We start from the raw sequence: 16119 nt of genomic DNA on the forward strand, positions 1-16119 counted from the left end.
GGCAATTATGGAGCTAATTATTCTGAAATGAAAGGGACCCCAGGGATACCAGGCGGCCCTCACTCATCTTTGAATTTCTGACCCACTGCAAGTTCTCTGGCTTATTCCAGAGGGTATGAGTTTGCTAACTTTTGTGGATTTGGGCTCTTTAAATCACTGCCCCTAAGAGAAACTTCAAGGAACCACTTATTATTGTGGCTTGGTCTAGCAATGTGGATCCAAAGCTCAGTCCATCACAGGAGGATGTCAAAAAAAAAAAAAAAAAAGAGGAGTTGAAAATACACTTAAGAGAAATTTTCTTCCATGCCCAGTCTTTCTGGGTGAGACTAGTAGTAATCTAAGGGATTTGGTTTGTGAATGTTTCAGGCTTTTTCATGAGACTTTTTAGAGGAGTGTGATGTCTCTCAGAACTAGATAAGAATGACCCAGGTGGGGAAAGAGACAGGGTAATAGACTTTATTCCTGTATGTCCTCCAGAACTATCCTCCCACCCCTGGCTCTATCAATATTATATTAGAAGTAAACCAAATTTTCATCCATCTGCTTTAATGAGATCCTTCAGAGACCAAGAATCCTGGTGGCAGCTCAGGCTATTCACATGCCCCATTCTTGCTCCCAAAATCTGTCCCTGGGGTATTTATTTTTCATTAGATGAACAGTGAAAGCAATTTTGGATATATGTATGTTTCCACCAAATAGATTTTTTTTTTCCTCCTCCCTCAGGCTCCTGAGGAGATAATTCATTGCAACAAATTATTGCTTTTAATTGTTCTCAGTTCTCCATTGTTTAATACTCTACCGCTAACTACTGCCTGCCTTACTTCAAAGAGACTAACCTGCATTTTTAATTCAGATTCCCTCCACCTTTACAAACAATAAACATAGCAAAGTAATTGACAAGAAAGTGGGGAAAGCCATTTAAAGGTTTAATTTGTTTATTTTACCTTAGTAGGGGACTCTCCTCAGTGAACCTCAAGCAATCTGCTCTCCTCCATCTTCTACTTTCCTGTCCCCCTGGTTCCTGCCATACCCCCAAAACAGAGTCCCTTGAATGACTGAATCCTTCTTATTATTATCCCATCCTTAAGGTATAGAGCCTTTATGGGACTTCTTTCTTCCTTCCTTCCTTCCTTCCTTCCTTCCTTCCTTCCTTCCTTCCTTCCTTCCTTTCTTTCCTTTCTTTCTTTTCTTTTCTTCCCAAGAGCTGAGCTAAGCTGTAAACTGCCTCCTTTCCTACAGCATCAGCTCCACCTACAGGGAAAGGGTCTCCTCTCAGAACAACACAACCAGAAGCACTCAGGAATAAGACAGGGTTTCCACCCCAGAGCCTGGGGAAACAGAAGTTGTGGGTTGGAGGAGACCCTAGGGTTTGTAAGTTAGGGTACATTGTCTTCCTCACCAGGACAAGGTATTTGGTTTCTCTTCTTTAGGATAGAGTCAGAGCACACTTAAGTGATCCTTCCGTTTTCTTGCTAACTCTAGAATGTTAGAGAAACTTCCTCCCTTCCCAGACCTGGCTTCTAACAGCAGCTATGTTCTCTTTCCGCAGAATCTATGATGGACATAGAAGACTGCAATGGCCGCTCCTACATGTCCGGTATGCCCTCTCGTGCGTTCTGTTTGTAAGGGGCTGGGGACAGACACCCACCTATGGAGCAGAGCCATCAGCTTGGCACAGGACCTGAGTGTCCTAGTCACAGAGCTGCCACTCATGCTTGGCAGTGCTTGATAGTGTTCATTTATTTTGGTCATTTTATATTCCCTACTGATTCTCTTCCCAGACTTCTTGGGTGATAGGAGAAGGGACTAGGAGAGGAATGTGATTAGAGACTATTAGAGAGGAATGATGTGAAGCAAAGAGCTTGAAGGAATATGTAGTTCCTTCTGTTCTCTTAAGTCACCAGCCAAACATGATGTTCTGTCCCACCTAGTTAGAGAGTGGAGCAGGATTTCACACCTTAAAGGCCTGTGGGGGCCAGGTGGGTATGTGAACAAATGACCTGGGTTAGAAGGATGAGCAGAAGAGAATGGTGGGGACTGTCATGAAATGGAGAACACATGTCTTACCTCAAGGAGCAGCAGCCCTTCAGTGTCTGTGTGGAAAGTCAGAAATCGAGATTTTATACGAAATGTCTCCATTTAAAAATAATGACTCAATTAAAAAAAAAAAGTTCCATGGGGAAAGTCAAACTTATCTATGGGCTGAATTCAGCCAGCGGGCCAACAACTTACAGCCTCTGAAGTACAGATAGAGAACCCAATTCTCATTCCCCCCAATCCTTTTCCATGATTATAACATAAAGCTTTTCACACCTGCCACATACTCCTACTGAGGCAGAAGAGATCATTGCTTATAGTACGACTGGCTTTTAGAGATATGAAAGTAATTAGGATCCTCTCAGAGTTTACCAAGGTGAAAAGAAATGAGGTACTTTATCTGGCTCCCTCTCTGAGGGTATAGGAAAAGGCCTAAGACAGAGTGTGTCTAAGATGGAAGGAATCACTTTTTGGACTATTCGAATGTCAGGGCAAGAAATGATTGTAAGAGGCAAAGGAAGCCAGAACTGGGTTTTGACATGATGAGTATCCCCATCAGAAATCCAAGCACCATTGCAGAAATGACCTATAGCTTTTTTTTTTTTCTACCCTAAAGTGAGACCAATGGAGGAATTATGGGCATGCACTAAGAGAGACAGCAGGTTGGATCAGGCACACACTTAAGAATCATTGACAACTCCTGGGTAATGTAAGGGAAAATGACTCTGACCCCTTTTTCATTTAAGGAGGGAAGAAGTTGGAAATGGTAAAGGCATTTAATACCTGCCACATGCTGGACAGAGTGACAGGGATCAAGTGGACTGACTTAATTGAAGGATACTTTATTGGTATGAAAAATCATAGCCCTTTTGAGGAACCAGCCAACCCTCCTACTTCCTGCTCAGTTAAGCCTATTCAGAAAACCACTATAGAGCAACAACCACACACAGGTCCCTGCTTTATTGCTGGGGACCACTCAGATGGAAGAAAACCAGTCCCTGCTCCATGGTAGGCGAATGAGAAACCAGGAAGGTGGCTGAGGAAATAGCCCACGGAGCTATCTTCAGTCCTATCTCTGGAGAATACTGGATATTAGAGGAAAATTTCTGAGGGAGTTTGCTTATGCTATGAAACCAAACTTTCCCTGCTTTCAGCAGGTTGCCATTTCCTATTTAAGAGGGGGCCTCTGCATCTGATGGCTTTTAAATGAAAGTAGAGGCCAGAAACCCCTCATCTGTGTTTTTAGAATTCTAGCTGTCCACAGCTACCTTAGAGAGGGAAAAGGAAAATCAAGACAGGGCCTGCATTAGCCCTGAAAAGTAGCTCCTGCAGCACTGAGCATGACTGAGATAGTCCAGTTGAGAGGCTCCTGGGACCCCATCACTGGCCGTCTTCTCCTGCACTGACACAGAAGTGATGGGAAAGGCTGCATGCAGTTCACACCCTGGCTACAGCACACCAGCAGCTCCTTCAGGGGCAACCAGCTCTGCTGCCCCCATCCAGGTGGCCTTTCCTCACCTGGCCACATGATGAAGGGGGTATCTCTCCTGTTATTCAAAGAGATTTTTCCCACCCCACAGAACCTGATTCAGAAAGTCCATCTTTTCTGTAAGTGCAGATCATTCCCTCAGGGAGAGAGAGGGGTAAGAAGGGAAGAGTATTAATATTCCATACAAATTCTCTTCCTTCCCCTACTTCATATCTTTCAAGGGAAACTGAGTTGCTCCAACTGGCTCATGCAATTATCTGACTGAGCAGTGCTTGTACCAGGTTTTCTGGGTCTATGAAATGTTTAAGGGAACCTTGGTAGAAAGAGATCCAGGGATAGGCAGCGCAAAGTTTCACAGCCCCTCCCACCCCCAAATTCTTGGAATCAGAAAACGTAGTCTCCAAAGTAGGTCAGCCGGCAGTGAGCAGCTCCTCTGGAAGGGAAGGCAGCAGAGGCCTTGTCCTGATAGAGGGCGGATTCATCCGGGGCAGTCGACTGCCTGTCCGCCCCAGGGGCACTGGAGGGGAGGGGTGGTGGGGAGACTGACCCTACCAGCATTTTGCCTGGAATCTGAAAGGGCTCAGGGCCACGGAGTCACCCCAGCCTGAGACCTGACTGCGCCGAGCCCTCTCATGGTTTCCAGGGAGGGGGCTGTCAGTCCGCAGATCTACCGAGCGACCTCCCTCCTGGAGGAGGAGGGAAAGGAGGGAATTTGAGTGCCTGAGTTCGGTGGGGGAGGGGCTTTCTGCTCATCTGAGAGCCTTGAAGCTGCCGCGTGTCCTGGGCCCCATGACCTCTGGGGCCTTGGCTTCCCCAGCTGGCAGACCACTGGGCCTTCCCTGGAGGTGCCTATCTCCCTCCCACCCCCAGAGCCCATCCATCTCTCTCATCTCTCTCTCTCTCTCTCTCTCTCTCTCTCTCTCTCTCTCTCTCTCTCTCTCTCTCTCTCTCTCTCCCTCTCCTCTCTCTCTCTCTCCCTCCCTCTCTCTCTCCTCTCTCTCCTCTCTCTCTCTCTCTCTCTCTCTCTCTCTCTCTCTCTCTCTCTCTCTCGTCTCTTCCCACTGCCTCTCTCACACACACACGCACACACACGCACACACTTGCTTCTCTCAAGCATTTGTTGTGCAGTTCCTCTTTGTCTGCTGGGCACGAGGGCAACAGCTTTTGCCTCCCCCTCCCTGTGCACAGCCCCCTACTCCGCCCCTTCACTGGCTTGGGAAAAAGATGCTGTAGCCTAGCATCCCCCCGCCCCAGACACACATATACATTCTATATTCTCTGCAGCCCCCTGCTCCAGCACATCCAAGCGTACACTCGCTTGCTCTCTCTCTTTCTCTCTCTCACACACACACACTCACACACATACACCCTGGGCTGGGCTCTTCTTGCTCGCTGCAGCCGTGGGCCCCTGCTCACCGTGCCGCTGCCGCTGCCTGCGAAATGACGGCGGTTCCCCTCACTTCCAGGAATCTACGCTTCCTGGAAGGTGAGTGGCTGGGCTCACCCCTGCCTGCCACCCAGACGCAGACATGCACACACCACCCGCACTCCCTCGCCGTTTCCAAGGCGGCGGCCGCGTTCGCACCCCAGGGTCTCACCGGCAAGGGAAGGATAATGTAAGTTCAGGCAGAAGGTGGTTAGGGGAAGGGGGGGTGCTGGGGCTAGGAAGCCGATTCAGTCACAACTCCCGAGACTGAGGAGAGGATGGGGGGCTGTGCGTGTGTGTGGCGGGGGAGGGGGCGTTCCTCCTCACACTCGCCGAGGATGGGAAAGGGTGTTTGGTGTTGCTAAGCAAAGACTGCGACTTGGACAGTGGGAGCTTGTGGTGACATCTTGATTAGGCCTTGGGGACAGATTTAGAACTGCCTAGGTGAAATGCCGAGGCAGGCCAGGGTGGGAATGGATGGTAAAGAGGAACCTTGGCAGCAGATGCCTCAGCCTGCAACAGAGATCTGAGGGGCCTCAGCCTCCTCCCCACACCGGAGCTGGGGATGCGTGTCTTTCTTTGCTGCTGTACCCACTATTCCCTGCTAGCAGGCTAGCATCCTGGCACCCTGAGCTCCTGGTCAAGAAAGGGAAAGCAGTTAGGATGAGGTCCTCGCAGAGAAGTGTAGAGGTTCTCCAGCCTCTTGGCTATTGCCTGTACGTAGCCACCCTTTGAGGGATCCAGGACGGCAATGACAGTAGGCAGGCTGGTCTCCTTCAGCATCTGAAGCATATTTAGCTTGTGGGATGTTGCCCTGGCTCCTGTCTCTCCCACCTGCTACTCTGCCCTGGACTCACTTCCTAGTCCCTCTCATGTTAACCTCATGATTTGGCTTTGCCCTCCAGAGGTTCAAGCAATCTGTGATGACTTTGACCAAGAAAATTTCTCTGAGAGCTGAGAGCAGCCGCAGTTTTTGGCTTTGACAGTCTGGGATTTCTTGGGAGTCCCAGGCGTTTGAAATTCCCTCACTGGGGTTTCTGAGGCGGAGAGAGGAACTGCTGGACTTCCTAAATCTGACTCTAGTTCCCTTCTCCCTTTAGCTGGAAATCACAATCCCTGTGGCCCCATAAAGATTTTCCAACCCCTGAAAAGACTCAGTTTTAGATGTTAGCCCATAAAAGCAGACTTGAGCCTGTCTTTATCCTAGGGAGGGCAGCATCATCAAAGAGCCTCTTGAACTACTGGCATGACTCTGGAGGCACCTGCTCTTCCTCCTATTCCCAGGCCTTAATAGAGAAAGTCACAAAGGATGTTTTCCCCTTAATGTCTCTAAATATCCCTTTAAGAATATTTTCCCCCATATTTCAAGCCCCTGGTCCCGAGAGGCAACCTCAGCCTAGTAGGCTGAGACCAACGATGGATTTCCAGCAAGCTCCTCATCCTTTTAGGGTCAAGGACTCAGTACCAGGGCCCAAAGCCCTGTTCTTCTCCCATTACTAACATCAAGTGATTTAGGGCAAGTCAGCACCAATGATTGTAAAGGAACGAGAAAATACCCTTTCAGCCCTTCTAACCCTAGTAAACCCCACATGTAGTTGAAAGGACATTTTAAAACTGGGTCCGGGTCTACAAGCCTCAGGTCACAACCCTGAGATGCTCACTTCACGATATGTGTGGGGTTCTGATTTGGGGCAACTCCTCTAGATAACCATGGTTCATCTAAAGAGCCCAGTTGGAGAAGCTCACTTTTAAGCCATACAGCTTTTTCTATAGATAGTAAAGAAATTTCCTCAGACTTTGATGGGCTAGAGTGCGGGAAATGGGACTTTTAGGAGAGGATATGAATGGGAAATGGTCCCAAAGTCCTGAGTGGTTGTTTTCTTCCCACTGACCAAAGCTGGAGAGGGATCCCTCAGGAGGGTGTGTTCCGGATTTCTTGCCTCAGGCCCAAGACTCCAACCATTTTATAATGGAATCTTTATTTTGTGAAAGTAAGTATGTGCAGAGCTGGGAAACTGGGTAAAGTACTAATAGGTGGACGTTAGGGATGAATTTTAGGGTTTGTCTCTCTCTCTCTCTCTCTCTCTCTCTCTTCCATATTTAGGCCTGTCTATACATATCCATGCATGTTCATGTTAGCAGATAATATAGAGACTATGGGTATGTTTATCCTAGTAGGCATGTTTTCTTTATGTGTATACATATGTGATCTGTGTCTGTGTGTGTTTGTCTACATGTGTTTTATTTCACCTATGTATTTGTGTAGAAGATTGTGGGGAGGAGGGATTTTTTTTTTTTAAAGACATGATTTATATCTTCAGGTGTGTAATCTGATTTTTAAAAACATGAGATTCTCAAAAAGCATTTTTGCAAAGCAATTTGTCAACAAGTTAAAATGAATATATAGAAAATAAACTGATTATTTCACTGTCAAGGGAACACCAACTACTAAATATCTGATTGGAATCAGAATCATATCAGATAGGGTGCTGCTAGACTGGTCAAATTTGCTAATTTTAAAAAGTCTAATGGGCCCAACTCTTCCCTCCTGAAACAATGAGTCTCAGTTGGCTGTGTAGCTGGTGGTTAAAGACATGAGAACTTACTTTTGTGATCAGATCCTGGTTCCACCACTACTGGCTATATGACCTTGGACAAGTAACATAGCCTCTGTTGTGCCTCAGTTTCCTCATCTGCAAAATTAAGACAATATTGGCACCTACTTCATAGGGTTGTTTTAAAGATTAAGTGAAATAATTCATTCAAGATGCATTGAACAATGCCTGGCACATAGTAAGCACTCAATTAACGTTAGCTGCCATCATTATGATTGCTATTATTATCATTAGATTCAGGGACAATACCAGCTGCCCTATCTGCAGATCCCGTACCTGGTGTTGGGGGCTCCAGAGAGGAACAACAGGGAAGAATGGCTGTCCTGAACCACTCCCTGCTGAGGGCCCCATTTTCCTCTCTACCCTGGTCCGCCCAGCCCCAGCACTGCTTCCTGTGGACGTCAGGCAGTGATGCTCTTCCCCTCAGGCCTAGATAAAGGTAGGGTGGGCAAGGCTCAGTCACTGAGCTCACAGAAGTCAGCACCAGGCACCCAGGCTTGCTTGGGCACAAGGTATGGTGCCCAGCATGCAACACTGCCTTGTACCTGGCTACAAGATAAATTAACTGAATTTTGAAAAGATTAGGCGATTTATTAATGGCTACAGCTACAGCTTCACCTGCCCTCTTGTTCTCTCCTCCAAGGTAGCGGGGACTCATCTCTGGAGAAGGAGTTTCTTGGGGCCCCGGTGGGGCCCTCAGTGAGCACCCCCAACAGCCAGCACTCTTCTCCCAGCCGCTCACTTAGTGGTAAGTGTACCCTCCTTCCCTCGCCTGGTACTAGGCACCCCTGTCTGTGTTTGGCCCTTAATTCATCTTCCATTGGCAGCCATTTCCCCATTGCTGCCTCCCTCTGGCTTCCTGTTCGGAGTGTCTAGAAGCACTAAGGAGCTCAGTGTCTAGGATTTTCCTGACTTCTGAAAGGAGAATGAACGGTCACTGCCATACTAGGTTGGAATTAAAGGAGGCATGGTGGGATTAATGTAAAGGCCCCAAAGACACAGTCTGGAGTTAGAGTGGCAGGGAGATAGAAATGGTCATGAGCTGGACTTAGATAGAAAGAGATGAGAAGGGTCTCCTCATGACTCCCCCAATTCTACAGACAAGGTCCCCATGACTGCCTCTCCTCAGCTGGCCCTAGATCTGTGACATTCCCTAAATGGTTGGAATAGCCAGGAATGTAGGTCAGAGCTAGAGCCAAAGCTTTCTCCTCGATGGCTCCCTCCTCCATCCCCCTCTCCAGATTTTTATGGAGGGGAGTTGAGGGGCTCAGTCTTATATGGTGGGAGGATAATGTAAGCCCTGTCTGTCTTCCAGGTTTGCTCTCTTTAGCCTGTCTCTTCGGTCTTCCTAGGACCGTTTTCCTGCCACTGTTACTTGCTGGCCTTCTGCCCAGAGCCAAGTCAGACATCTTTCTTAATGACAAGAGAGTGGAGAAATAGGCTCCCCTTAGCTGCTTCTTCTCCTCCCCAGAGACAGAAGACATCCTTTGTACCCCAACTTTTTTCTCTTGAAGCCTATTTGCCTGATTGGTGGGATAGGAGGAAAAGGTTGTTTCAGGTCCCGGCAGGACCCTGATATCACCACTCAGGGGACCTGAGTGGGGACCTGAATGTCTCAGGGCATGGAGACTCCTTTTGGACTTCAGGAGGGCCATTCCAGCCTGGGGGCAGGCTCTCCCCTCTGCCTGTCTCTACCCTAAACACCATCCCACCCTCCAGCCAACTCCATCAAGGTGGAGATGTACAGCGATGAGGAGTCGAGCAGACTACTGGGGCCAGATGAGCGGCTCCTGGAAAAGGAGGATAGTGTGATCGTGGAAGACTCATTGTCGGAGCCCTTGGGCTACTGTGATGGAAGTGGGCCAGAGCCTCACTCCCCCGGTGGCATCCGGCTGCCCAATGGCAAGCTCAAATGTGATGTCTGTGGCATGGTCTGCATTGGACCCAATGTGCTCATGGTGCATAAACGCAGTCACACAGGTGAGTAAGCCAGGGGACCAGTGGGGAACTCCTGGTCGGGCTGGAGAGGTGGAGGCAGTGCTAGGAGGCCATGCCTGGAGTGGGGTAACTTCAGAAGGGAGGGTCTCTCCCGGTACGTTTTCTAGCTGAGGGGAAAAAATGGGGGTTGGAATTTAGACTCCCCAAACACCTGTACTTCCCTGGCACTTCCCTCAGCTGTTAAAATAAAGAAACACTGGTATTTTTCTTGAGAAGTGAGGGAGGGGAAGGTGATGTAGCCTCAAGAAGGATCCTATACCCAACAGGGTTAGGACTCTTGGGTATTATTTGGGCCCTACCATCTCATGAATAAAAATGAGAATTAAAAATATGGAATACAGAAGTCTCTTCTCAGCATCCTTGGGCTTTGGGTGCCTGGGGCAGAGACAGCCCTATGGGGCTTGGTTTTTGAATATGGTCTTTTGGCCCACTGTTCCAGGCCTAGTGCCCTCCTCCCTGCCACACACCCCTAATCCACACCTTCCCAGGGGACCTGGATTAAGCAGGATTTGTTTGAGTGGCACAGCCCTGCCTCTCAGAGATGTGTTCCAGAAGGCGGTGTGGGGCAGAGAGGACAGGGGACTAGGTTCGGCCCTTGAAGTTCCCCATACCCAGCCCTCTGGAATCGCTTCTTTCACTTGCAGGTGAAAGGCCCTTCCACTGCAACCAGTGTGGTGCCTCCTTCACTCAGAAGGGGAACCTGCTGCGTCACATCAAGCTGCACTCTGGAGAGAAGCCCTTCAAGTGTCCCTTCTGCAACTACGCCTGCCGCCGGCGTGATGCACTCACTGGTCACCTCCGAACACACTCGGGTCAGTGACCTTTTCAGTGGGAGAGGAGGAAGTAGGTCCCCAGTACACCCAATATATAGAGCCCAGCGACTTCTCTCGTATCTGGGGGGTTTCAGTGTCCTCACTGAGGAGGGCAGAGCACTCCCAGAGCAGATGGGGCCCTGCCTCTCTGACCCCTCCTCTGGGCAGCAGGCCCCATAGAAAACTTAGGGGACTCTTCAATGAAGTAGCTTCCATCTTCCACACTCTGTAACATGAGCAAAAGGAGCACAAGCTATGCTCTTGGCTCTTAACAGTCACCTTCCCCTCCCTGTGCCTCACAACCCCTCACTTCTGAGCACCAGGCCCCACACCTGCCGCCATCTTCACTCCCTGCCCCCAGCATCAGAGGTCTGTCCTCAGCTCTCTACTGGTTCCTGCGAATATCCATAGGCCTCGCAAACTGCAAGAAATGAAGCCTGGGAAGGGATTATCCCATTTCTAGTCTTAATTCCAAGAGGTTGTCACCTTACCAGGAGCAAGAGCAAGTGCCTGGAGCTCAGTAGGTGTGATAGCACCAGGGAACTGGACTAACCCGATTTTCTAGCCCAGCCAAGACTAAATCAACATCTGCCTCCATCAGCTGGTCAGATAGCACTTTTGAAGCATTTTACTAAGTTTTAAACTTTAAGCTTGGACTTCGGGAAAGGCCAGGGGCTGAGCTGACAGGAAGGAGGGAGCTCAAGATTGGAAAAAGGGGAAGGAGGGCAGAGGGGAAAGAATTAGTAGGGTCTGTCTTTAGAAACTTTCCTTGCTATTTTCCTAAACTCTCATGGGCCAGGATTTAAAGGGACAGAGCAATCACCTCCCCACCTTCTATGTTTTTCAGCCACCTACCTTGCTCTAGGTTCTCTCACCTTAGAGCTGGGACCTCTTTATCTTTATGTATGTGGAGAAACAACAAGGAGAAAGATCATTGTTGATTCATGCTTTATAATCTACGAAGCATTTCACTTGTGTCTCCTTAAGTGATCCTCATAACAATTCCAAGATAGATGTTGCCATCCACAGAAGCTTTGGAAAAAGAAAAAAAAGATTTGCCGGTCACGGAGTTTTCTTCCTGTAGCCTTACTGAAACCCCATCTAGGCCCACTGCCAGAGATCCATGTTCCTTTCCCAGGAAAAGGGGCAGCTTCCCCTGCTGGTTTGAAATAAAGATGGCTTGGCCCCTTCAATTTTTACCAACAATACCAAGGCAGGATGGGTGTTCTCTAGGAGGATATTAGAGCCAAAAGAAGACACAGATACACTATTGGGTCCCCTCTCTGTGAAATGCTTTCTATTACAACCTACATTCTAAGAAAAAAGGGGTTCCTCTCAGATGTTAGACATTTCCCCAAGAGTCCTGGGTTGAGGGGGACCGTGGCTTTAATCTCATCCCTCAAGTACTGAGCAAGAGCCAGATGGCAGTAGGCTGATTGAATCAAGGTCCAGTTTAGGCATGGGGTGAGAGAGAGCTTCCTGGTGATAGCTTCTCCTGTCTCTCTACTGAGTAGCAAGATATATAAATTAAAATATACAATACCTTTTTTCACTTTTTTCTCTCCTCACAAATATCATCTCTCAAAAGTTGTCTTTAAAGGCAGTATCAATCTCAGTTTTCCCAACCTCTTCTCTTCACTAGAAACAAAATCTTTATAATCTGTTCTTAAAAATAAAAAATCTCCGAAGTGGTTCTCTTCCTTTTATATTCTTCTTCACTATTTTCCTCTCTGTTCTTTTATTCTTTTTCTCTTCTCAAAATTTCTCTATCAGTTGATGGTTTTTCTGGGGCTCTCTTCATATCTCAGTGTAGAAAGACAGAAAGAATAATAAACAGTTAAACTGGGCTAGCAGTGGAGGTAAAAAAGTACAAGTAAAGGTCAGTAAAAAGTGCCCCTCCCCGCATCGGCAGATCTAAGGGCTCTCATTTCTGTCACCCCAGCCCACCAGTTTCCCCCAAACCAAAGCAGATAGTTCGTAAGCAAAAAAATCCCCTTGTCTGATAAACAGCAGTGACGCCGCCGCCTGCCACATGGAAAGGTTAAACCACAGTGTGGGCCTCAGACTGTAAGATCCTGAGGTGGGGCCAGCCTGTCTGCCAGGGATGATCCCCCCACGAAGTCCCTGGGTCCTTCTTTCCTTTCAGCAGCAATTTGGCCAGTTTGAGTCCTACCAGCATCCAACTATATGCCCTGGGTTCCCTCTCTCCTCCCATAGCTACCCAATGTGTCCCTTCTCCAAGGTTCGGTCACCTGTCCACGTTTGCAGCTGAAGTTGGGGAGGGGAAGACAAGTAGAAGAACCCAACTGAGCAACATCCCTTCCTCCTCAGGCCAGAGGACCTTTGCTCCTGGATGATTGTAGAGCCAGGGCACAGGGAGAAGTCACTTCGATGCTATTTCTCTCCTCTCTCCTCTCTCCTCCACAGTCTCCTCTCCCACGGTAGGCAAGCCCTACAAGTGTAACTACTGCGGCCGCAGCTACAAACAGCAGAGTACCCTGGAGGAGCACAAGGAACGGTGTCACAACTACCTGCAGAGTCTCAGCACTGAAGCCCAAGCTCTGGCTGGCCAACCAGGTGGGCTGTAGGCAGGGCTGTGAGGGAGCCCAGGGCACGGCCAGAGGGAGTACAGGGTAAGGGGGATTCCCTGCACAAAGGGGAGCGCTCCATGGAAAAGGGACCCTTAACTCAGTAAATCCACCGAGCAGCCCAATTAGTGCAGAGCCCCCTGGCAGGTGCTGCAGGGAGACCCAGAGGTAGGGGAGGATTTGATCTATGTCCTTAGTCTAGTGGGAGAGAGAGAACACAAGGAAGTGTAAAATTCAGGGTCAGATGCATAATTGTCCCCAAATCATCTGACGTGTTGCTGGGATGAGCTCTAGACAGGGCGAAGTAAGCAGAACCTACTTTCCCAAACGTCGGGTATGACCGCCCTTGGCTGGTTTTCTCCAGGCAAAGGCTGCTGGGTCAGTGCTGCCCCTACTCAGCGGCTACCACCTATCCACCCCCCCCCCCCAACCAGGTGATGAGATACGTGACCTGGAGATGGTGCCAGACTCTATGCTGCACTCATCCTCTGAGAGGCCAACTTTCATTGATCGTCTGGCCAACAGCCTCACCAAACGCAAGCGTTCCACCCCCCAGAAGTTTGTAGGTAAGAGTCCAGTTGTAGAGGAGACATTAGCTTTAAGCCACAGCTCATCTATATCTGAGCTCTGGTAGCCATTAGACCAGTTGGGTCTAGAGATTTGATGGAAGGAAAGAAAGTGGTCTGGTCCTCAGAATCTGTCCCCAGAACAGGAGCAAAGTGAAAAGGAAGAAAGTACCTTGAGAGGGTGGAGAGGGGTCAGTATTGAGGGCTCATGTGGTGGTTCTAAGAAGAGGGTGTCAGGGGGCTCTGGCTGTCCTAGTTTTATCTCAGTCTCGGGGGGCTGAGATAAGGGCCCCTAGAGTCCAAGTAAGGAGGCAAGTATGGGGATCCCACCTGGCCCTGGTCATTAGCTCTGTAAGGATCTGGAGCCTTATAGAGAATCATGAAGGTAGTGAAGATCAGTGGCCAGGGATTGAGTCCCTCTCTGAGATTACAGCCTAGACTTGGGGAGTGGCCCCACAAAGGACCTAACTTTGAGGGAAGTAAATGAAGAGTGGTAAATAATGTTACCACCATCCTCAAGGGTAAGAAAATAAAGAAATCCTGGGGAGCTTAGACATTCTCCAGACCCAGGTCTGCTGAGAGCCTCTTCTCTGCAGGTGAGAAGCAGATGCGCTTCAGCCTCTCAGACCTCCCCTATGATGTGAATTCGAGTGGCTACGAGAAGGATGTGGAGTTGGTGGCACACCATGGCCTGGAGCCTGGCTTTGGAGGTTCTCTGGCCTTTGTAGGGGCAGAGCATCTGCGTCCCCTCCGCCTTCCACCTACCAACTGCATCTCAGAACTTACGCCCGTCATCAGCTCTGTCTACACCCAGATGCAGCCCCTCCCTGGTCGACTGGAGCTTCCAGGATCCCGAGAAGCAGGTGAGGGACCCGAGGACCTGGCTGATGGAGGTCCCCTCCTCTACCGGGCCCGAGGCCCCCTTACTGACCCTGGGGCATCCCCCAGCAATGGCTGCCAAGACTCCACAGATACAGAGAGCAACCATGAAGACCGGGTTGGGGGAGTGGTATCCCTCCCTCAGGGCCCCCCGCCCCAGCCACCTCCCACCATTGTGGTGGGCCGGCCCAGTCCTGCCTACGCCAAAGAGGACCCCAAGCCCCAGGAGGGGTTACTGCGGGGTACCCCAGGCCCCTCCAAGGAAGTGCTTCGGGTGGTGGGCGAGAGCGGTGAGCCCGTGAAGGCCTTCAAGTGTGAGCACTGCCGCATCCTCTTCCTGGACCATGTCATGTTCACTATCCACATGGGCTGCCATGGCTTCAGAGACCCTTTTGAGTGCAACATCTGTGGTTACCACAGCCAGGACCGGTACGAATTCTCTTCCCACATTGTCCGGGGGGAGCACAAGGTGGGCTAGCGACCCACTGCCCTCACCTCAGTCCACCACTCCACTGCCCCACCCACAGGAGTCCAGCCCTGTCCCCACCACATCCCAAGGAGTTTTGCTGTGTACCTCCCACCACTGGCTACCTGACTTTACACTTGGCCCTGTATCCTTCTCTCCTATTCTCCTCTCCTACCTAGCCTGACTGATTTAAGCATTGTGATTAAACAGGTCTTTTCTTAAGTTTCTCCTCTTTCTCTTAACCTCTTATCCTATCATACCCACTGAGTTATTTATTAATATAATTAGTTGATTTTTCTTTTTCTTTTTAACTTGTATCAGTCACTTGCCACTCCCCCACCCTCCAGCCCACAGTCCCTTTCCACTCTAGGTGGGAAGCTCCTCTTAATACTAAGAGACCTTGAGCTTCTTGCTTTAAGTCCTGACCTTTTGCATTACATGATTCTTCAGTTTTGATGCTGATAGCTTCCTCTGGCCTGGCCCTACCTTAGCTCTGTGGCATTATATCTCCTCTCTGGGACCCTTCAACCTGGGACTCCATACCTCTTGTGCCCTCTCATATTAGGCAGCTTGCACTTTTCTTGAACAAATGAAGAATTCCCTCACTTGGAAGTAAAAGAGGCTGAAGAAATTCTCCCCAGTCACTGTGGGACTGACATCCCCCTAGTAACATGAGTTCCCCAAAGCCCATATTCAGGATCTCCCTCTAGGATGTGATGATATGTCTCTTTCCGCTTCTTGAACAACCCCCAATACTGCTCTACTCTCTTCAACCTGCCAGTCTACTTAGTGGTAGCTTTTCTCTCCTTGGAGTGCCCCAATTTTATATTCTCAGGGGCCAAGGCTAGGTCTGCAGTCCTCTGACACATTGGGAGCCACAGGTGCCTAATTGGGAACCAGGGCATGAGAAGGGATGAGTCAAAATTCTTCTCATACTCTTCCAACCTCTCAAACTTCTTCACTCTAGTGACCTTCCTAGGCGCTCAGGGTCTCCTGCAGTCCCCTTCCGAGGAGAAACTACTGGGTTGCTGCCTGATAACAAGGTGGTATCTCCCCCTCAGTCATGCTGCCTTCTTCTTCTTCCCCCTAAGCAGGATTCACCTTCTTAGGAAGAAAAGGGTGTCTCTTTTCTCTCTTCTAATTTTCAGTGTAACCAAAAACCCTCCCAGGATAAACAGGAGCATGGGCCCCTCACCCTGTTCCACTCTTGTCCCAGCAAGAATGGGATGGGCACAACTGAAAG

The 16119-nt window shown here is 49.3% G+C and overlaps 1 protein-coding gene across 3 annotated transcripts; it reads left to right on the plus strand.

The window, feature by feature from the left end:
• Positions 1-1196: 1196 nt before the first annotated feature.
• IKZF4 (IKAROS family zinc finger 4) lies at positions 1197-16119 on the plus strand. 3 transcript variants are annotated; one of them, XM_090273359.1, is made up of 7 exons: positions 1197-1597; positions 8211-8315; positions 9287-9547; positions 10210-10377; positions 12805-12954; positions 13400-13531; positions 14128-16119. In XM_090273359.1, the coding sequence occupies exons 1-7, from the start codon at positions 1555-1557 to the stop codon at positions 14886-14888; spliced, it is 1620 nt and encodes a 539-aa protein (XP_090129485.1). In that variant the 5' UTR covers positions 1197-1554; the 3' UTR covers positions 14889-16119. The 3 variants fall into 3 exon arrangements, with proteins under 3 accessions (XP_090129485.1, XP_090129487.1, XP_090129486.1); XM_090273360.1 differs by lacking the exon at positions 1197-1597 and adding an exon at positions 7955-8006; XM_090273361.1 differs by lacking the exon at positions 13400-13531.

The sequence above is a fragment of the Furipterus horrens genome, unplaced genomic scaffold, assembly GCF_987537825.1.
Source record: "Furipterus horrens unplaced genomic scaffold, mFurHor1.1.pri manual_scaffold_4, whole genome shotgun sequence".
NCBI lineage: Eukaryota > Metazoa > Chordata > Mammalia > Chiroptera > Furipteridae > Furipterus > Furipterus horrens.

Bases quoted from the DNA above. Each gene is read 5' to 3' on its own strand.
- IKZF4 (XM_090273359.1), top strand. From the start codon at position 1,555: ATGATGGACATAGAAGACTGCAATGGCCGCTCCTACATGTCCG. The intron at 9,548-10,209 runs GTGAGTAAGCCA...TTTCACTTGCAG, and splicing joins GCATAAACGCAGTCACACAG to GTGAAAGGCCCTTCCACTGC. The intron at 10,378-12,804 runs GTCAGTGACCTT...TCTCCTCCACAG, and splicing joins TCACCTCCGAACACACTCGG to TCTCCTCTCCCACGGTAGGC.